This window comes from Oncorhynchus keta, chromosome 10 (assembly GCF_023373465.1).
Source record: "Oncorhynchus keta strain PuntledgeMale-10-30-2019 chromosome 10, Oket_V2, whole genome shotgun sequence".
Taxonomy (NCBI): domain Eukaryota; kingdom Metazoa; phylum Chordata; class Actinopteri; order Salmoniformes; family Salmonidae; genus Oncorhynchus; species Oncorhynchus keta.
Window position 1 is genome coordinate 57,931,208 of NC_068430.1, and position 21,198 is coordinate 57,952,405.

The 21,198-nt window shown below is 56.6% G+C and overlaps 1 protein-coding gene across 2 annotated transcripts in view; it reads left to right on the plus strand.

The window, feature by feature from the left end:
* The window catches only part of LOC118389035 (ubiquitin-associated protein 2-like), a 47,365-nt gene that overhangs the window by 8,580 nt on the left and 17,587 nt on the right, over positions 1-21,198 (plus strand). The window contains exons 3-8 of one of the 2 annotated variants that reach the window (XM_035778729.2): positions 2,346-2,423; positions 3,315-3,425; positions 18,499-18,667; positions 19,126-19,266; positions 19,354-19,420; positions 19,542-19,645. In XM_035778729.2, the coding sequence (XP_035634622.1) occupies positions 2,346-2,423; positions 3,315-3,425; positions 18,499-18,667; positions 19,126-19,266; positions 19,354-19,420; positions 19,542-19,645 (670 nt within the window). The remainder of the gene's footprint in view (positions 1-2,345; positions 2,424-3,314; positions 3,426-18,498; positions 18,668-19,125; positions 19,267-19,353; positions 19,421-19,541; positions 19,646-21,198) is intronic. The other variant, XM_035778730.2, reaches the window with a different exon arrangement.

A 21,198-nucleotide genomic window follows, 5' to 3' on the forward strand; every position in this document is an offset into this window, starting at 1 on the left:
AACACATTTTATTTTTGGAAACTTAAGTTGGCTATTTTTAATTTAGAAAATAAAGGCATGGACAAGGCTCTCCAGAGGGTGGTGCTGTCTGCACCACCCTCTGGACAAAATTATTGGCAAGATGGACAAAATTATTGGTGCCCAGGAGCTACCACTTAGTTGCACAGCCTTTGGCCAAGATAACTGAGAAAAACATTTATTGTAGCCATCAATGAGCCATTACTGGCAAGTTGGCCCACTATTCAGCAGCAAACTGCTCAAATGTTTCGATGTTTGAGGGATGCCTTCAACCAACTGATGTTTTCAGATCTTACCACAGGTTTTTGGATGTGATTCAAATCTGGACTCTATGCTGGCCATGTCAGAGCAGTCGATAGTTTCATCTTGAACCGTTCCTGGGTGCTATTTGATGTGTGTTCAGGGTTGTTGTCTTGCTGGAAGACCCACAATCTTCAATGGAAAAACTATTTTTGGACTGGGTTGAACATTGGACTCAAACACTTGATAATCAGCTGATTTCATGATGACTTGTGTACGTTCAAGGCCCCCAGTACCAGAGGTAGCAAACAACCCTACAACATTATCAAACCTCCCCATGTTTTTTTGTAGGGGTGGGGGGGGGGGTATTTTGAGGGTATGCTTAATTTGGTCATCAGTAGAACGGTGCAGCAAGCTTATTTGAGGCTACAAGAAGCATTTGTTGGCAGTTAGCTTGGCCAAAGGCTGTTCAACCAAGTACTAGCTCCGAGATGCCAATAATTTTATCCATGCCATTTGTCTTTATTTTCTAAATGAAACATTTAAGCTGAAGGTTACAGAAATAACAAATGTATTCTGTAAAATGTAGAAAATCCAATAAAGTGTGGAGACATTTTTTTTCTTCAGTTTAAACTTCATTTATAAATAAGAAATTATTTAAGAAAAGTGCAAGGGTGACAATATATGTGGCTGCAATTGTATATGGTATTTTGAAGGATATTGATATATACAGTGCCTTCAGAAAGTATTCACACCCCTTGACTTTTTCCAAATGTTGTTGTGTTATAACCTGAATTTAAAATGGATTAAATTGAGATTTTTTTTCACTGGCCTACACACAATACTCCATAATGTCAGTGGAATTCTGTTTTTAGAAATTGTTACATATGAATTAAAAATGGTAAAATGAAATATCTTGGTTCAATAAGTATTTGTCATCAAGGGTGGCTACTTTGAATAATCTCAAATATTTTTTGGGTTTGTTTAACACTTTTTTGGTTACTACATGATTCCATATGTGTTATTTCATAGTTTTGATGTCTTCACTATTCTACAATGTAGAAAATAGTCCAAACAAATAACCCTTGAATGAGTAGTTGTATCCATACTTTTGACTGGTGCTGTATATGTTTTGTGCTCTATCACTCCCCTATTACTAACTACAAATGATCTATAACTGGGCTAATAACTCACTAACCAGCAAAGGATATGAACAAACCGTCTATTTGCATATAGGCCTACTGGAGCTCTGATTGTTTATGCCGCACCGGTCTGTGTAGAGTATGGGCGAAGTAGTGCATGTTAATGCAGTAGAATCCTACTCCGATGCGTTCTGCATTGAACAAAATCCCTTGCATAGTTTTGTTTTGCATTGAAAGTGGCTAATATTGTCCTGATTCGATCACAATTGCCACAGTAAAGGGAAACGTTGATAACTCTAGAACAGTGGTCACTTTGAGTCAAAATGCAAGGCGAGATTAACTGCTCAGATTTTCTTTTAAAATTATTTAAAAACACATAAGTGTTGACAATGGAGCAGTCAACTGCTGCTTTCTCTTTAGCAAAGCCCATGTTTAACACCTGCTTCATTCTTCAATCATACCTGTCTTGCAGTTAGCTGAGAAAATACCTCTCAAAAGGAAGGTTGAAGCCGATGGAAGTCAGGACGTAAAGGATTCTTTGAAGGCCCAGTGCAGTCAAAATGACGTTTTCCTGTTTTTGTATCATATTGTACAAGAGCTGATGAAACTAACACTCGAAAAGTGTGAAAATGTGATCAGTGTTATTTCAGGGTTATTTCCTGATAGTTGCTGGTTGAAAATGCAATATAGCATTAGAATGTACCAGAGGCCACCAAAATAGAGCTTGTTTGTCAAACATTTCTTAACCCGGGGGACAAGCCCCTCTGGACCCAGCCCGGCTGGCTACTTTTTCTTTGACATGCACACAGTACAACTTGCTCAATGCATGGGTCTTCAAGTGGTAAATCATATCTCCAAAACAATTCTTCTCCCTCTCCTTCTCTCCTCCCTCTGTTCCTTTCCTTCTTCATATCCTCCCTCACTTCCTTCTCATCTATTTTGCAGGCGACTGCAGAGCAGATCCGACTCGCCCAGATGATCTATGACAAGAATGATGCTGAGTTTGAGGACAAAGTGAACCAGGTGAGTGGGTGGGAATTGCAGAGGCCATTGTGACAGCTCTGAATGATGGCCTGTGTGTGTTGGGGTGTGTTTCACATTAAGAGAGAATACCCGTGACTGCATGTGCTGGGAAAAGGCAAGACCACACTTATAATTTAGGAAAAAAACAAAATATTATAATATAACTTCAGGGTTTTCACCTCAAATCTAAGACCCTCTCTTTTTCTAATACTGACTGTTAGGCTATGACAGATTCCCCCTCCCCTTCTGTGACTATGTACACAGCTTATTGGTGTGTATGTGTGTGCTTGTGTGCGTGTCTCAGTGTGTGTAGTGTATTTGTATCAACGGTCTGTATAGACAGTGTCATTGTACACGGAGTATACAAAACATTAAGAACAGACAGACCACATGAATCCAGGTGAAAGCTATGATCCCATATTGATGTCACTTGTTAAGTCCACTTCAATCAGTGTAGATGAAGGGGAGGAGACAGGTTAAAGGAGGATTTCTAAGCCTTAAGACAATTGAGACATGGATTGTGTGCGCCATTCAGAGGTTGAATGGGCAAGACAAAAGTGCCCTTGAATGGGGTATGGTAGTAGGCCCACCGGTTCGTGTCAAAAACTGCAACACTGCTGGGTGTTTTACACTCAACACGTTCCTGTGTGTATCAATAATGGTACACCACGCAAAGGACGTCCAGCCAACACAACTGTGGGAAGCGTCGGAGTCAACATGGGCCAGCATCCCTGTGGAACGCTTTCAACACCTTGTGGAGTCCATGTGCCGATGAATTCAGGCTGTTCTGAGGGCAGGGGGTGCAAGTCAATATTAGCAAGATGTTCTTAATATTCTATTATGTTTCATTGGATTCAAATAAAGCACTCAGGGTTGTATGTATGTCCACAGCTGATGGAGGTGACAGGAAAGATCCAGGATGAATGCATGGTAGCGCTCCACGACTGCAACGAAGATGTCAACAGAGCCATCAACTTCCTCCTTGAGAGCACCTCTGATACGGTAGGGCAGAGGGGACTGACGTTAATAACGCTACCTTTTCAAATTCCTTCAGCCACTTTCCTTCGGGTGGCTAGTCATCGCTAGCTTAGCGTCGCTCAGTCACCTCAACTTCCCTGAGACCTGGGTCGTATTCATTAGGCACCAATGGAAGAAAACTGACTGAAAAGGGAGGGACTAGCCTACCTGAACTTTTCTGTTTTCTGGTTTAGTGATGCTCATTGTTGACTCATGAGAGTGGAGTGGCTGGTGGTAGCATGGTATGGAATCTAACCAGTTGCTACATAGCTTTTTTGCACTGACTCGATGTACACTCGATGGACTCTCACACATACTAAGCTGACACTCCAACACACAGACACACACATAAAACACACACACATGCATATTGACGCACATGTACAGTGCATTCGGAAAGTATTCAGAGCCCTTGACTTTTTCCACATTTTGCTATGTTACAGCCTTATTCAGAAATTGGTGAGAAAAACACTAATTTAATCCATCTACATACAATAACCCATAATGACAAAGCGATAACAGGTATTTAGAATTTTTTGCAAATTTATAAAAAAATAAACATAACTTATTTACTTAAGTATTCAGACCCTTTGATATAAGACTCGAAATTAAGCTCAGGTGCATCCTGTTTCCATTGATCATCCTTGATGTTTCTACAACTTGATTGGAGTCCAGCTGTGGTAAATTCAATTAATTGGACAAGATTTGGAAAGGCACACTCCTGTCTATGTAAGATCCCACAGTTGATAATGCATGTCAAAGAAAAAACCAAGCCATGAGGTCGAAGGGATTGTCCGTGACAGTATTGTGTCAAGGCACAGATCTGGGGAAGGGTACCAAAAAATGTCTACAGCGTTGAAGGTCCCCAAGAACACCGTGGCCTCCATCATGGTTAAATGAAAGAAGTTAGGAACCACCAAGTCTCTTCCTAGAGATGTCCTCCCTTCTAAACTAAATAATCAGGGAAGAAAGGCCTTGGTCAGGGAGGTGACCAAGAACCCGATGGTCACTCTGGCAGATCTCTAGAGTTCCTCTGTGGAGATGGGAGAACCTTCCAGAAGGACAACCATCTCTGCAGCACTCCACCAATCAGGCCTTTATGGTAGAGCGGGCAGATGGAAGCCACTCCTCAGTAAATGGCACATGACAGCCTAAAAGCACCTAAAGGACTCTCAGACCATGAGAAACAAGACTCTCTGGTCTGATGAAACCAATATCAAACTCTTTAGGCCAAAATGCCAAGCGTCACATCTGGAGGAAACCTGGCACCATCCCTAAGGTGAAGCATGGTTATGGCAGCATCATGCTGTGGGGATGTTTTTTCAGCTGCAGGTACTGGGAGGCTAGTCAGAATTGAGGGAAAGATGAACAGAGCAAAGTTTATTATTTATTTCACCATTATTTAACCAGGTAGGTCAGTTGAGAACAAGTTCTCATTTAAGTATAGTAAGGTCCGTGATGAAAGCCTTCTCCAGAGTGCTCAGGACCTCAGACTGGGGAGAAGGTTCACCTTCCAACAGGAGAACGACCCTAAGCACACAGCCAAGACAACGCAGGATTGGCTTCGGGACAAGTCTCTGAATGTCCTTGAGGGGCCCAGCCAGAGTCCGGACTTGAACCCGATGGAACATCTCTGGAGAGACCTGAAAAAAGGTGTGCAGCGACTTTTCCCATCGAACCTGACAGAGCTTGAGAGGATCTGCAGAGAAGAATGGGAGAAACTCCCCAATTACAGGTGTGCCTAGCTTGTCGCATCATACCCAAGAAGACTCGAGGCTATAATCGCTGCCAAAGGTGCTCCAGAAAAGTACTGAGTAAAGAGCCTGAAAACTTATGTAAATGTGGAATTTCAGTTTTTTTCTTTTTGCTTTGTCATTATGGGGTATTGTGTGTAGATTGATGAGGACAAAAACAATTTGATTAATTTTAAAATAAGGCTGTAACGTAACTAAATGTGGAAAAAGTGAAGGGGTCTGAATACTTTCCGAATACACTGTACATTCATATTCCTTCACACATTTCACATACGCTGCTACTCCTCTCTGTTTATTATCTAGGCATAGTCACTTTATCCATACCTAAATGGGTGCATTACTTCAATTACCTCGACTAACCCCGTAACCCTGCAAATTGACTTGGGAACGGGTACCCCTTGTATATAGCCTCGTTAATGTTATTTGATAGTGTTAATATTTTTCCTTTAGGTTATTAGTAAATTGTTCGTAACTTTTTTAAAACTCTGCATTGTTGGTTACGGGCTCGTAAAGTAAGCATTTCACGTTAAGGTCTTCGGAGCGTGTGACAAATACCTTGATTTGATCTACATCTGTTAGAGTTGGAGCACAGATCTGATAGGACGGAAATATGTTCTCACGTTTTGTAATGGGACAGATGACATAATGTACCTAATACAATACTTCTATCTACAGTGGATTGAGTCAGCTTTAGGCAATGGATCTCTTAATGACCCTTGACACATCTCCATCCAATCAAGCCCAAGGATGCTGTGCACATTGCTATATCTATCCAAGGAAACTGAAAATAGGGGCTAGTGCCAACTGTGCCAGGGGACTTGTCCAGTTGGGTGATTGAATAAAGGCATATTGTGATTATTATTATTATTTATTTTACAGAAGGACAATGGGAAAAGTATTATGGCCTTTGAATCTAGGATGTACAGCACTTGTCACTTGTTCTGTCAGCGCCTGAGTCAGTAGTAAAATAATAGAGGCGTTTCAGAGGAGAGCACCGCAGCACAGAGATCTCCACCCCACCACAGTTATGCTCTTGTTGTTTCTTGGAAGTCCTGAAATAGAAAGTGGGTAATTTTGCTCCTATGTATGTAATCCTCCAATGATATAATCAGCTACTGCTGCCTGCCCTGTGGTCATTCATCCTTTGATATGTCAATGACATTGTGACACTGCAGTAGGAGGAGTACATATCCATTATTAATTTGACGTTGCCTAGTTCAAGCAGTTGTAGGATCTGACTTAACTTTTACTCCTGCAATCTGTAGGTATTTTCCACTCTTTCCTCTCCTAGCGCATCTCCCCTCCCGTTCGCTCACCTCCATTTCACCCCCCTCTCTCAAAGTCAATTAGGATCAATAAGGAGACATCAAAAGTCAGTGGCTTTCCCTCGCCCGCTCTCTCGCTCTCTCCCTCGCAAGCTCTCGCTCTCCTCGCATCAGGCCAGCTCTCTCCCTTGTCCGCTCTCTCGCTCTCTCGCTCTCCCTCGCCCGCTCTAGCTCTCGCTCTCCCTCGCCCGCTCTAGCTCGCGCTCTCCTCGCCGCTCTAGCTCTCGCTCTCCCTCGCCCGCTCTAGCTCTCGCTCTCCTCGCCCGCTCTAGCTCTCGCTCTCGCTCTCCCGCTCTCGCTCTCCCGCTACATTTAGAAAAGTCTCAGAGACACAAGCTCTCGCTCTCCCTCGCCCGCTCTGGCTCTCGCAATTAGGGTTTTCTCCCTCGCCCGCTCTAGCTCTCGCTCTCCCTCGCCCGCTCTAGCTCTCGCTCTCCTCGCCCGCTCTAAGCTCTCGCTCTCGCCTCGCCCAAAAAATGGCTCTAGCTCTCGCTCTCCCTCGCCCGCTCTAGCTCTCGCTCTCCCTCGCCCGCTCTAGCTCTCGCTCTCCCTCGCCCGCTCTAGCTCTCGCTCTCCTCGCCCGCTCATTGCCCCGCTAAACCTGAAGCTCTCGCTCTGACAGTCCTCGCCCTATGAGGCTCTGGCTCTCGCTCTCCTCGCCCGCTCTAGCTCTGCTCTCCCTCGCCAATTCTCTAGCTCTCGCTCTCCCTCGCCCGCTCTAGCTCTCGCTCCTCCCGCTCTAGCTCTCTGTTTTTGAAGGCTCTCCCTCGCCCGCTCAGCTCTGTCGCTCTCCCGCTCTAGCTCTCGCTCTCCCTCGCCCGCTCTAGCTCTCGCTCTCCTCGCCCGCTCCTAGAAAAGTAGCTCTCGCTCTCCCTCGCCCGCTGACTAGCTCTCGTCTCCCGCCTAAGGCCCGCTCTAGCTCTCGCTCTCCCTTAATAGTTAAAAGCCCGCTCTAGCTCTCGCTCTCCCCCCGCCTTTTCTCCCGCTGCCTAGCTCTCGCTCTCCCGCTCTAGCTCTCGCTCTCCCGCTCTCGCTCTCCCTGCGCCCGCTCTAGCTCTCAATCAAGCTCTCCCTCGCCCGCTCTAGCTCTCGCTCTCCCTCGCCCGCTCTGAAGCTCTCGCGCTCTCCCAACAGATGTCGCTCTCGCTCTCGCTCTCCTCGCTAGGCCGCTCTAGCTCTCGCTCTCCCTCGCCCGCTCTAGGCTCTCGCTCTCCCTGGGTGCCCGCTCCTAGCTCTCGCTCTCCTCGCCCGCTCTAGCTCTCGCTCTCCTCGCCCGCTCTAGCTCTCGCTAAATTCAACCTCGCCCGCTCTAGCTCTCGCTCCCCCTCTAAGCCCGCTCTAGCTCTCCTCGCCCGCTCTAGCTCTCGCCCTCCCGCTCTAGGCTCTCGCTCTAGCTCTCGCTCTCCTCGCCCGCTCTAGCTCTCGCTCTCCTCGCCCGCTCTAGCTCTCGCTCTCGCCCAGTGCTCGCTCTCGCTCTCCGCTCAGACCTCGCTAGAAACCCTCCCTCCCTGCGCCCGCTCTCGCTCTCCCTCCCTCGCCCGCTCTAGCTCTCGCTCTCCTCCCTCGCCCGCTCTAGCTCTCGCTCTCCCTCCCTCGCCCGCTCTAGCTCTCGCTCTCCCTCGCCCGCCCGCTCTAGCTCTCCTCGCTCTCGCTCTAGCTCTCGCTGGGCCTCCCTCCTCGCCCGCTCTAGCTTCGCTCGCCCGCTCTAGCTCTCGCTCTCCTCCCTAGCTCTCGCTCCTCCATGGAGATGAACCAGAATCGCCCGCTCTAGCTCTCGCTCTCCTCCCTAGCTCTCGCTCTCCTCCCTCGCCCGCTCTAAACAAAGCTCTCGCTCTCCTCGACCAGTCCCGCTCTAGCTCTCGCTCCCTCGCCCGCTCTGAGCTCTCGCTCTCCCTCCCCTCGCTCGCTCTAGCTCTCGCTCTCCCTCGCCCGCTCTAGCTCTCGCTCGCCCGCTCTAGCTCTCGCTCTCCTCCCTAGCTCTCAACCTCTCCCTCCCTAGCTCTCGCTCTCCCTCCCTAGCTCTCGCTCTCCCTCCTAGCTCTCGCTCGCCCGCTCTAGCTCTCGCTCTCCTCCCTCGCCCGCTCTAGCTCTCGCTCTCCTCCTCGCCCGCTCTAGCTCTCGCTCTCCCTCGCCCGCTCTAGCTCTCGCTCTCCTCGCCCGCTCAATTTTGCTTTCGCCCGCTCTAGCTCTCGCTCGCCCGCTCTGAGCTCTCGCCCGCTCTAGCTCTCGCCCGCTCTAGCTCTCGCCGCCCGCTCTAGCTCTCGCTCGCCCGCTCTAGCTCTTGCTCGCCCGCTCTAGCTCTCGCGCTCTAGCTCTCGCTCGCCCGCTCTAGCTCTCGCTCGCCCGCTCTAGCTCTCGCTCTCCTCCTAGCTCTCGCTCGCCCGCTCTAGCTCTCGCCCGCTCTAGCTCTCGCTCTCCCTCCCTCGCCCATTTGCTCTATGCTCTCGCTCTCCTCCCTCGCCCGCTCTAGCTCTCGCTCTCCTCGCAATTTTGCATTTTTGAGCTCTAGCTCTCGCTCTCCCTCCTCGCCCGCTCTAGCTCTCGCTCTCCCTCCCTCGCCCGCTCTAGCTCTCGCTCTCCCTCCCCTCGCCCGCTCTAGCTCTCGCTCTCATATTTTAATTCCTCCTCGCCCACGCTCTGCTCTGATTCGCTCACCTCCCTCGCTCTCGCTCTCCCTCCTGTTCATCAGACCCCGCTCTAGCTCTCGCTCTCCCTCCCTCGCCCGCTCTGGCTCTCGCTCTCCCTCCCTCGCCCGCTCTAGCTCTCGCTCTCCCTCGCCCGCCCGGCTCTCGCTCTCCTCCCTCGCCCGCTCTAGCTCTCGCTCTCCCTCCTCGCCCGCTCTAGCTCTCGCTCTCCCTCCTCGCCCGCTCTAGCTAAAAACTCGCTCTCCTCCCTCGCCCGCTCAGCTCTCGCTCTCCTCGCCCGCTCAAAGCTCTCGCTCTCCTCGCCCGCTCTGGAAAGCTCTCGCTCCCTCCTCGCCCGCTCTAGCTCTCGCTCTCCCTCGCCCGCTCTAGCTCTCGCTCTCCCTCGCCCCGCTCTAGCTCTCGCTCTCCTCCCTCGCTCAAAAGCTCTACAGCTCTCGCTCTCCTCGCCCGCTCTGAAGCTCTCGCTCTCCCTCGCCCGCTCTAGCTCTCGCTCTCCCTCGCCCGCTCTGGCTCTCGCTCTCCCCTCGCCCGCTCTAGCTCTCGCTCTCGCTCGCCCGCTCTCGCCCGCTCTAGCTCTCCCTCGCCCGCTCTAGCTCTCGCTCGCCCGCTCTAGCTCTCCTCGCCCGCTCTAGCTCTCGCTCGCCTCGCTCGCGCTCTCGCCCGCTCTAGCTCTCGCTCTCGCCCGCTCTAGCTCTCGCTCTCCCTCGCCCGCCTGCTCTAGCTCTCGCTCTCCTCGCCCGCTCTAGCTCTCGCTCTCACTCGCCCGCTCTAGCTCTCGCTCGCCCGCTCTAGCTCTCGCTCGCTCCGCTCTAGCTCTCCCTCGCCCGCTCTAGCTCTCGCTCGCCCGCTCTAGCTCTCCCTCGCCCGCTCTAGCTCTCGCTCTCCTCGCCCGCTCTAGCTCTCGCTCTCCCTCGCCCGCTCTAGCTCTCGCTCCCTCGCCCGCTCTAGCTCTCGCTCCCTCGCCCGCTCTAGCTCTCGCTCTCCTCGCCCGCTCTAGCTCTCCCTCGCCCGCTCTAGCTCTCCCTCGCCCGCTCTAGCTCTCCCTCGCCCGCCTAGCTCTCCCTCGCCCGCTCTAGCTCTCCCCTCGCCCGCTCTAGCTCTCGCTCTCCTCGCCCGCTCTAGCTCTAGCTCTCGCTCTCCCGCTCGCTCTAGCTCTAGCTCTCGCTCTCCTCCCCGCTCTAGCTCTAGCTCTCGCTCTCCCTCGCCCGCTCTAGCTCTAGCTCTCGCTCCCCCTCGCCCGCTCTAGCTCTGGCTCTCGCTCTCCCTCGCCCGCTCTAGCTCTAGCTCTCGCTCCCTCGCCCGCTCTAGCTCTCGCTCTCCCTCCCTCGCCCGCTCTAGCTCTCGCTCTCCCTCCCTCGCCCGCTCTAGCTCTCGCTCTCCCTCCCTCGCCCGCTCTAGCTCTCGCTCTCCCTCCCTCGCCCGCTCTAGCTCTCGCTCTCCTCGCCCGCTCTAGCTCTCGCTCTCCCTCCTCGCCCGCTCTAGCTCTCGCTCTCCTCCCTCGCCCGCTCTAGCTCTCGCTCCCGCTCTAGCTCTCGCTCTCTCGCCCGCTCTAGCTCTCGCTCTCCCGCCGCTCTAGCTCTCGCTCTCCTCGCCCGCTCTAGCTCTCGCTCTCCTCGCCCGCTCTAGCTCTCGCTCTCCTCGCCCGCTCTAGCTCTCGCTCTCCCTCGCCCGCTCTAGCTCTCGCTCTCCCTCGCCCGCTCTAGCTCTCGCTCTCGCTCTCGCTCTCCCGCTCTAGCTCTCGCTCTCCCGCTCTAGCTCTCGCTCTCCCGCTCTCGCTCTCCCTCGCCCGCTCTAGCTCTCGCTCTCCCTCGCCCGCTCTAGCTCTCGCTCTCCCTCGCCCGCTCTAGCTCTCGCTCTCCCTCGCCCGCTCTAGCTCTCGCTCTCCCTCGCCCGCTCTAGCTCTCGCTCTCCCTCGCCCGCTCTAGCTCTCGCTCTCCCTCGCCCGCTCTAGCTCTCGCTCTCCCTCGCCCGCTCTAGCTCTCGCTCTCCCTCGCCCGCTCTAGCTCTCGCTCTCCCTCGCCCGCTCTAGCTCTCGCTCTCCCGCTCTAGCTCTCGCTCTCCCTCGCCCGCTCTAGCTCTCGCTCGCCCGCTCTAGCTCTCGCTCTCCCGCTCTAGCTCTCGCTCTCCCGCTCTAGCTCTCGCTCTCCCTCGCCCGCTCTAGCTCTCGCTCTCCCTCGCCCGCTCTAGCTCTCGCTCTCCCTCGCCCGCTCTAGCTCTCGCTCTCCCTCGCTCGCTCCTCCTCCCTCGCCCGCTCTCGCTCTCCCTCCCGCTCGCTCTAGCTCTCGCTCCCTCCCTCGCCCGCTCTGGCTCTCGCTCTCCTCCCTCGCCCGCTCTAGCTCTCGCTCTCCCTCGCCCGCTCTAGCTCTCGCTCTCCTCGCCCGCTCTAGCTCTCGCTCTCCTCCCTCGCCCGCTCTAGCTCTCGCTCGCCCCCGCTCTAGCTCTCGCTCTCCTCTCCTAGCTCTCGCTCTCCCTCCCTCGCCCGCTCTAGCTCTCGCTCTCCCTCCCTAGCTCTCGCTCTCCTCCCTCGCCCGCTCTAGCTCTCGCTCCTCGCCCGCTCTAGCTCTCGCTCTCCCTCGCCCGCTCTAGCTCTCGCTCTCCCTCCCTCGCTCGCTCTAGCTCTCGCTCTCCCTCGCCCGCTCTAGCTCTCGCTCGCCCGCTCTAGCTCTCGCTCCCTCCCTAGCTCTCGCTCCTCCTAGCTCTCGCTCTCCCTCCCTAGCTCCGCTCTCCCTCCCTAGCTCTCGCTCGCCCGCTCTAGCTCTCGCTCCTCCCTCGCCCGCTCTAGCTCTCGCTCTCCCTCCCTCGCCCGCTCTAGCTCTCGCCCGCTCTCGCCCGCTCTCGCCCGCTCTAGCTCTCGCCCGCTCTAGCTCTCGCTCGCCTAGCTCTAGCTCTCGCCCGCTCTAGCTCTCGCTCGCTCTAGCTCTCGCCCGCTCTAGCTCTCGCTCGCTCTAGCTCTCGCTCGCTCTAGCTCTCGCTCGCTCTAGCTCTCGCTCGCTCTAGCTCTCGCTCGCTCTAGCTCGCCCGCTCTAGCTCTCGCTCGCTCTAGCTCTCGCCCGCTCTAGCTCTCGCTCGCTCTAGCTCTAGCTCTCCCTCCCTCGCCCGCTCTAGCTCTCGCTCTCCCTCCCTCGCCCGCTCTAGCTCTCGCTCCCTCGCCCGCTCTAGCTCTCGCTCTCCCTCCTCGCCGCTCTAGCTCTCGCTCTCCCTCCCTCGCCCGCTCTAGCTCTCGCTCCCTCCTCGCCCGCTCTAGCTCTCGCTCTCCCTCCTCGCCCGCTCTAGCTCTCGCTCTCCCTCCCTCGCCCGCTCTCGCTCTCCTCCCTCGCCCGCTCTAGCTCTCGCTCTCCCTCCTCGCCCGCTCTAGCTCTCGCTCTCCCTCCCTCGCCCGCTCTAGCTCTCGCTCTCCCTCGCCCGCTCTAGCTCTCGCTCTCCCTCCCTCGCCCGCTCTAGCTCTCGCTCTCCTCCTCGCCCGCTCTAGCTCTCGCTCTCCTCCCTCGCCCGCTCTAGCTCTCGCTCTCCCTCGCCCGCTCTAGCTCTCGCTCTCCCTCGCCCGCTCTAGCTCTCGCTCTCCCTCCCCTCGCCCGCTCTAGCTCTCGCTCTCCCTCGCCCGCTCTAGCTCTCGCTCCCTCGCCCGCTCTAGCTCTCGCTCTCCCTCCCTCGCCCGCTCTAGCTCTCGCTCTCCCTCGCCCGCTCTAGCTCTCGCTCTCCCTCGCCCGCTCTAGCTCTCGCTCTCCCTCGCCCGCTCTAGCTCTCGCTCTCCCTCGCCCGCTCTAGCTCTCGCTCTCGCTCGCCCGCTCCCGCTCTAGCCTCCCTCCTCGCCCGCTCTAGCTCTCGCTCGCCCGCTCTAGCTCTCCCTCGCCCGCTCTAGCTCTCGCCGCTCGCTCTCGCTCTCCCTCGCCCGCTCTGGCTCTCGCTCTCGCTCTCCCTCGCCTGCTCTAGCTCTCGCTCTCCCTCGCCCGCTCTAGCTCTCGCTCTCCTCGCCCGCTCTAGCTCTCGCTCGCCCGCTCTAGCTCTCGCTCGCCCGCTCCTAGCTCTCCCTCGCCCGCTCTAGCTCTCCTCGCCCGCTCTAGCTCTCGCTCGCCCGCTCTAGCTCTCCTCGCCCGCTCTAGCTCTCGCTCTCCCTCGCCCGCTCTAGCTCTCGCTCTCCTCCCCGCTCTAGCTCTCGCTCTCCCTCCCGCTCGCTCTCGCTCTCCCTCGCCCGCTCTAGCTCTCGCTCTCCTCGCCCGCTCTAGCTCTCGCTCTCGCTCTCGCCCGCTCTAGCTCTCCTCGCCCGCTCTAGCTCTCCTCGCCCGCTCTCTCTCGCCCGCTCTCGCTCTCCCCGTCTCTAGCTCTCCCTCGCCCGCTCTAGCTCTCGCTCTCCCTCCTCGCCCGCTCTAGCTCTAGCTCTCGCTCTCCCTCGCCCGCTCTAGCTCTAGCTCTCGCTCTCTCGCCCGCTCTAGCTCTAGCTCTCGCTCTCCCTCGCCCGCTCTAGCTCTCGCTCGCCCGCTCTCCCTCGCCCGCTCGCTCTAGCTCTCGCTCTCGCTCCGCTCTAGCTCTCGCTCTCCTCGCCCGCCCTCCCTCGCCCGCTCTAGCTCTCGCTCTCCCTCCCTCGCCCGCTCTAGCTCTCGCTCTCCCTCCCTCGCCCGCTCTAGCTCTCGCTCTCCTCCCTAGCTCTCGCTCTCCTCCTCGCCCGCTCTAGCTCTCGGCTCCCTCCCCTCGCCCGCTCTAGCTCTCGCTCTCCCTCCCTCGCCCGCTCTAGCTCTCGCTCTCCTCCCTCGCCCGCTCTAGCTCTCGCTCGCTCCCTCGCCCGCCCGCTCTAGCTCTCCCTCCCTCCCTCGCTCGCTCTAGCTCTCGCTCTCTCCCTCGCCCTCCCTCGCCCGCTCTAGCTCTCGCTCCTCCCTCCCCCGCCCGCTCTAGCTCTCGCTCCCTCGCCCGCTCTAGCTCTCGCTCTCCTCGCCCGCTCTAGCTCTCGCTCTCCCTCGCCCGCTCTAGCTCTCGCTCTCCCTCGCCCGCTCTCGCTCTCGCTCTCCTCGCCCGCTCTAGCTCTCGCTCTCCCTCGCCCGCTCTAGCTCTCGCTCTCCCTCGCCCGCTCTAGCTCTCCCTCGCCCGCTCTAGCTCTCGCTCGCCCGCTCTAGCTCTCGCTCTCGCTCTCCCTCGCCCGCTCTAGCTCTCCCCTCGCCCGCTCTAGCTCTAGCTCTCGCTCTCCTCGCCCGCTCTAGCTCTCGCTCTCCCTCCCTCGCCCGCTCTAGCTCTCGCTCTCCTCCTCGCCCGCTCTAGCTCTCGCTCTCCCTCCTCGCCCGCTCTAGCTCTCGCTCTCCCTCCCTCGCCCGCTCTAGCTCTCGCTCTCCTCCCTCGCCCGCTCTAGCTCTCGCTCTCCCTCCTCGCCCGCTCTAGCTCTCGCTCTCCCTCCCTCGCCCGCTCTAGCTCTCGCTCCCTCCCTCGCCCGCTCTAGCTCTCGCTCGCCCCTCCCTCGCCCGCTCTAGCTCTCGCTCCTCCCTCGCCCGCTCGCTCTAGCTCTCGCTCTCCCTCGCCCGCTCTAGCTCTCGCTCTCCCTCCCTCGCCCGCTCTAGCTCTCGCTCCCCCCTCGCCCGCTCTAGCTCTCCCTCCCTCGCCCGCTCTAGCTCTCTCTCCCTCGCCCGCTCTAGCTCTCCCTCCTCGCCCGCTCTAGCTCTCGCTCCCTCGCCCGCTCTAGCTCTCGCTCTCCCTCCCTCGCCCGCTCTAGCTCTCGCTCTCCCTCCCTCGCCCGCTCTAGCTCTCGCTCTCCCTCCCTCGCCCGCCCGCTCTAGCTCTCGCTCTCCCTCCCTCGCCCGCTCTCGCTCTCCCTCCCTCGCCCGCTCTCGCTCTCCCTCCCCGCCCGCTCTCGCTCCCTCCCTCGCCCGCTCTAGCTCTCCTCCCTCGCCCGCTCTAGCTCTCCCTCCTCGCCCGCTCTAGCTCTCCTCCCTCGCCCGCTCTAGCTCTCCCTCCTCGCCCGCTCTAGCTCTCCCTCCTCGCCCGCTCTAGCTCTCCCTCCCTCGCCCGCTCTAGCTCTCCCTCCCTCGCCCGCTCTAGCTCTCCCTCCCTCGCCCGCTCTAGCTCTCCCTCCCTCGCCCGCTCTAGCTCTCCCTCCCTCGCCCGCTCTAGCTCTCCTCCTCGCCCGCTCTAGCTCTCCCTCCCTCGCCCGCTCTAGCTCTCGCTCTCCCTCCTCGCCCGCTCTAGCTCTCGCTCTCCCTCCTCGCCCGCTCTCGCTCTCGCTCTCCCTCCCTCGCCCGCTCTAGCTCTCGCTCTCCCTCCCTCGCCCGCTCTAGCTCTCGCTCTCCTCCCTCGCCCGCTCTAGCTCTCGCTCTCCCTCCCTCGCCCGCTCTAGCTCTCGCTCTCCCTCGCCCGCTCTTGCTCTCGCCCGCTCTAGCTCTCGCTCCCTCCCTCCTCGCCCGCTCTAGCTCTCGCTCTCCCTCCTCGCCCGCTCTAGCTCTCGCTCTCGCCCGCTCTAGCTCTCGCTCCTCGCCCGCTCTAGCTCTCGCTCCCTCGCCCGCTCTAGCTCTAGCTCTCGCTCTCCTCGCCCGCTCGCTCTAGCTCTCGCTCTCCTCGCCCGCTCTAGCTCTCGCTCTCGCTCTCCCTCGCCCGCTCTAGCTCTCGCTCTCCTCGCCCGCTCTAGCTCTCCTCTCCCTCGCCCGCTCTAGCTCTCGCTCTCCCTCGCCCGCTCTAGCTCTAGCTCTCGCTCTCCCTCGCCCGCTCTAGCTCTCGCTCTCCTCGCCCGCTCTAGCTCTCGCTCCCTCGCCCGCTCTAGCTCTCGCTCTCCCTCGCCCGCTCTAGCTCTCGCTCTCCCTCGCCCGCTCTAGCTCTCGCTCCCCTCGCCCGCTCTAGCTCTCGCTCTCCCTCGCCCGCTCTAGCTCTAGCTCTCGCTCTCCTCGCCCGCTCTAGCTCTCCCGCTCTCGCTCCCTCGCCCGCTCTAGCTCTCGCTCTCCCGCTCTAGCTCTCGCTCTAGCTCTCGCTCTCCCTCCCTAGCTCTCGCTCTCCCTCTCCCGCTCTAGCTCTAGCTCTCGCTCTCCCGCTCTAGCTCTCGCTCTCCCGCTCTAGCTCTCGCTCTCCCGCTCTAGCTCTCGCTCTCCCTCGCCCGCTCTAGCTCTCGCTCTCCTCGCCCGCTCTAGCTCTCGCTCTCCCTCGCCCGCTCTAGCTCTCGCTCTCCCTCGCCCGCTCTAGCTCTCGCTCTCCCTCGCCCGCTCTAGCTCTCGCTCTCCCTCGCCCGCTCTAGCTCTCGCTCTCCTCGCCCGCTCTAGCTCTCGCTCTCCCTCGCCCGCTCTAGCTCTCGCTCTCCCTCGCCCGCTCTAGCTCTCGCTCTCCCTCGCCCGCTCTAGCTCTCGCTCTCCCTCGCCCGCTCTAGCTCTCGCTCTCCTCTCGCCCGCTCGCTCTCGCTCTCCTCGCCCGCTCTAGCTCTCGCTCTCCCTCGCCCGCTCTAGCTCTAGCTCTCGCTCTCCCTCGCCCGCTCTAGCTCTCGCTCTCCCGCTCTAGCTCTCGCTCTCCCGCTCTAGCTCTCGCTCTCCCGCTCTAGCTCTAGCTCTCCCTCCCCCGCTCTCGCTCTAGCTCTCGCTCTCCCGCTCTAGCTCTCGCTCTCGCTCTCCCGCTCTCGCTCGCTCTCCCTCGCCCGCTCTAGCTCTCGCTCTCCCTCGCCCGCTCTCGCTCTCGCTCTCCTCGCCCGCTCTCGCTCTCGCTCTCCCTCGCCCGCTCTAGCTCTCGCTCTCCCTCGCCCGCTCTAGCTCTCGCTCTCCCTCGCCCGCTCTAGCTCTCGCTCTCCCTCGCCCGCTCTAGCTCTCGCTCTCCCTCGCCCGCTCTAGCTCTCGCTCTCCCTCGCCCGCTCTAGCTCTCGCTCTCCCTCGCCCGCTCTAGCTCTCGCTCTCCTCGCCCGCTCTAGCTCTCGCTCTCCCTCGCCCGCTCTAGCTCTCGCTCTCCCTCGCCCGCTCTAGCTCTCGCTCTCCTCGCCCGCTCTAGCTCTCGCTCTCCCTCGCCCGCTCTCGCTCTCGCTCTCCTCGCCCGCTCTCGCTCTCCCTCGCCCGCTCTCGCTCTCCCTCGCCCGCTCTCGCTCTCCCTCGCCCGCTCTCGCTCTCCCTCGCCCGCTCTCGCTCTCCCTCGCCCGCTCTCGCTCTCCCTCGCCCGCTCTAGCTCTCGCTCTCCCTCGCCCGCCCGCTCTAGCTCTCGCTCGCCCGCTCTAGCTCTCGCTCGCCCGCTCTAGCTCTCGCTCGCCCGCTCTCGCTCTCGCTCTCCCTCGCTCGCCCGCTCTAGCTCTCGCTCGCCCGCTCTAGCTCTCGCTCGCCCGCTCTAGCTCTCGCTCTCCTCGCTCGCCCGCTCTAGCTCTCGCTCGCTCTAGCTCTCCCGCTCTAGCTCTCACTCGCCCGCTCTAGCTCTCGCTCGCCCGCTCTAGCTCTCGCTCGCCCGCTCTAGCTCTCGCTCGCCCGCTCTAGCTCTCGCTCGCCCGCTCTAGCTCTCGCCCGCTCTAGCTCTCGCTCGCCCGCTCTAGCTCTCGCCCGCTCTAGCTCTCGCTCTCTAGCTCTCGCTCGCCCGCTCTAGCTCTCCCTCGCCCGCTCTAGCTCTCGCTCGCCCGCTCTAGCTCTCGCTCGCCCGCTCTAGCTCTCGCTCGCCCGCTCTAGCTCTCGCTCGCCCGCTCTAGCTCTCGCTCGCCCGCTCTAGCTCTCGCTCGCCCGCTCTAGCTCTCGCTCGCCCGCTCTAGCTCTCGCTCGCCCGCTCTAGCTCTCGCTCGCCCGCTCTAGCTCTCGCTCGCCCGCTCTAGCTCTCGCTCTCTCGCTCTAGCTCTCGCTCTCGCTCTCTCGCTCTAGCTCTCGCTCTCTCTCTCAATTTTTAATTCAATTTCAATTTAAGGGCTTTATTGGCATGGGAAACATATGTTTACATTGCCAAAGCAAGTGAAATAGCTAATAATCAAAAGTGAAACAAACAAAACAAAAAAATTATAGGGAACATTACACTCACAAAATATCCAAAAGAATAAAGACATTTCAGATGTCATATTATGTGCAAATAGTTTAAGTACAAAAGTGAAAATATATAAACATAAATATGGGTTGTATTTACAATGGTGTTTGTTCTTTACTTTTCTTGTAGCAACAGGTCACAAATCTTGCTGCTGTGATGGCACGCTGTGGTATTTCACCCAATAGATATGGGAGTTGATCAAAATTGGGTTTGTTTTCAAATTCTTTGTGGGTCTGTGTAATCTGAGGGAAATATGTGTCTCTATGGTCATACATATTCTCTCTCTCGCTGTCTTTCGCTCGCTCTCTCGTTCTCTCTCTCGTTCATTCTCTCTCTCGTCCTCTCACTCTCTCTCTCGTTCTCTCTGTCGTTTCTTTCCTCTCTCTATCTCTCTCTCTCTCAGACCTCATGGGAGACAGTTGGGAAGAAGAAACCCCTAGCGAAGGACGGCCCGACAGAGGGCAAGGAGAACCGGGAGAAGAGAGGAGGAGAGCGAGAGGGCAGCAGGGGCCGCGGAGGGAGCAATCGGAGAGGCAGGGGGGCCAGCAACCGCAGCCGCCAGGTTGAGAGAGGTTAGGGGGTCACGGAATAAAATTCTATGCATATGTTAATGAACAAGGCACTATAACACTAGGTCTAATTGATCACCTAAGAGCCAGGAAGAATGAGAAGTCAGTAAGCTGTCGAGGATTTGAGTTATTCAACCATGGTGTGGTTAGTACATTTACAGTTAGTGTGTTTATTCTCATTGGCGGTACTTTAGATTAGAGAACACTACATAGAGCACTTACTAAGAATGAATAGCCAGCCAATTTGTCATTAAGCAATTAGTTTGTCATCAATGCACTATTCAGCAGAATTGCTTACTAGGCAGCACATAGCTTTGTACTGACCTTAATCACTAAATCATCTCTCTGTTGGTCTCTCCCCACTTCTCTCCTTCTCTATCGCTATCCCTCTCTCTCTGTCTCCCTCTTTGTCCCTCCCCACCTCGCTTTCTCGCTCCTTCGCTCTCTGTCTCCCTGTGCAGTGCGGCCAGAGGAAAATGGTGTGGAGGCGGTCCCTGGCCCTTTGGACAGAGTGTCAGAGCGAGGTCGCAGGGGGGGAAGAGGGGGTAGAGGTGAGTGTCAATTAGTGGCACTTTCTCATATGTTCCAGTCAACACTCCCAGGTAACTTAAGTGCTCTCTTAACTTCACACAATTTTTCTGGTGCCATGCTTACTATGTGTTGACGTTGTGCGGGTCTGTGTGCTTCAGTCGGATCTGGAGGCAGAGGAAGGGGCAGGGCACCAGTGGGTAGCAGGTTCTCAGCCCAGGGAATGGGGTGAGTTCTGTAATACACAAACAAACTCGTACACACACAACTGTCCTTTTCTGGTTCCTCGTACACCAGTTCTTCTTAAACCTAAACTTCACCTACCCTCATCCTCTCTCTCTCTCCTCAGGACCTTTAACCCAGCAGACTACACCCCAGAACAGGGGACAGGGACCACACAAGGTGACGCTTGGGAGTCAGGGGCCAACAACAGCAACAGCACAGACGGGACAGGTGAGGCTTCACACAGAGAAGGATCATGAAACTCTCTGGGTTCTTCAAAAAGTAGTAGTGTTCTTCGTTTTGCTCTACGACCCCCACAAGTCTGAAGTCGGTACTGCCGATCTGCCGACTTCTGTCTATAGCGTCCGAACAGTTTCGGCTACACACGAATATGACCCCTCTACGGAAAGATGAGACTCTCAGGAACACTTACATGTAAGTTGTTTTGCTCTAGGACGCTCACAAGACTAATCTGAAGGTAGCCCGGTACCAGTTTAAAAAGTGAATGGAAGTATACACAGAGTACACAAAACATTAAGAACACCGGCACTTTCCATTACATAGACTGACCAGGTGAATCCAGGTGAAAGCTATGATCCCTTATTGATGTAACATGTTAAATCCACTTCGATCCGTGTAGATGAAGGGGATGACACAAGTTCAAGGAGGATTTTTAAGCCTTGACAATTGAGACTTGGATTGTGTATGTCTGCCATTATGAGTATGAATGGGCAAGGCAAAATATTTAAGTGCCATTGAATGGGGTATGGTAGTAGGTGCTAGGCGCTCCGGTTTGTGTCAAGAACTGCAACGCTGCTGAGTCTTTCACGCTCAATAGTTTCCCGTGTGTAATCAAGAATGGTCCACCACCCAAAGGACATCCAGCCAACTTGACACAACTGTGGGAAGCATTGGAGTCATCATGGGCCAGCATCCCTGTGGAACGCTTTCGACATCTTGTAGAGTCCATGGCCTGATGAATTGAGTCTGTTCTGTGGGCAAAGGGGTGGGGGGTGCACCTCAATATTAGGAAGGTGTTCCTAATGTTTGGTGTACTCAGTGTATATGGAAGTACACTACAAAAGTATGTGGACACCCCTTCAAATGAGTGGATTTGGCTATTTCAGCCACACCCGTTGTTGACAGGTGTATCAAATCAAGCACACAGCCATGCAATCTGAGAAGAGCTCAGTGACTTTCAACCTGGGACTGTCATAGGATGCCACCTTTCCAACAAGTCAGTTCATCAAATTTCTGCCCTGCCTGAGCTGCCCCGGTCAACTGTAATTGCTGTTATTGTGAAGTGGAAACGTCTAGGAGCAACAATGGCTCAGCCTCGAAGTGGTAGGCCACATAAGCTCACAGAACGCGACCCCAGAGTGCTGAAGCCCCTAAAAAGCGTCTGTCCTCGGTTGCAACACTCACTACTGAATTCCAAACTGCCTCTGGAAGCAACGTCAGCACAAGAACTGTTCTTCGGGGAGCATCATGAAATGGGTTTCCATGGCCAAGCAGCCACACACAAACCTAAGGTCACCATGCGCAATGCCAAGAGTCGGCTGGAGTGGTTTAAAGCTTGCGGCCATTGGACTCTAGAGCAGTGGAAACGCGTTCTCTGGAGTGATGAATCGCACTTCGTCTGGCAGTTCGACGGACAAATCTGGGTTTGCCGGATGCCAGGAGAACGCTACCTGCCCCAATGCATAGTGACAACTGTAAAGTTTTGTGGAGGTGGAATAATGGTCTGGGGCTGTTTTTCATAGTTTGTGCTAGACCCCTTAGTT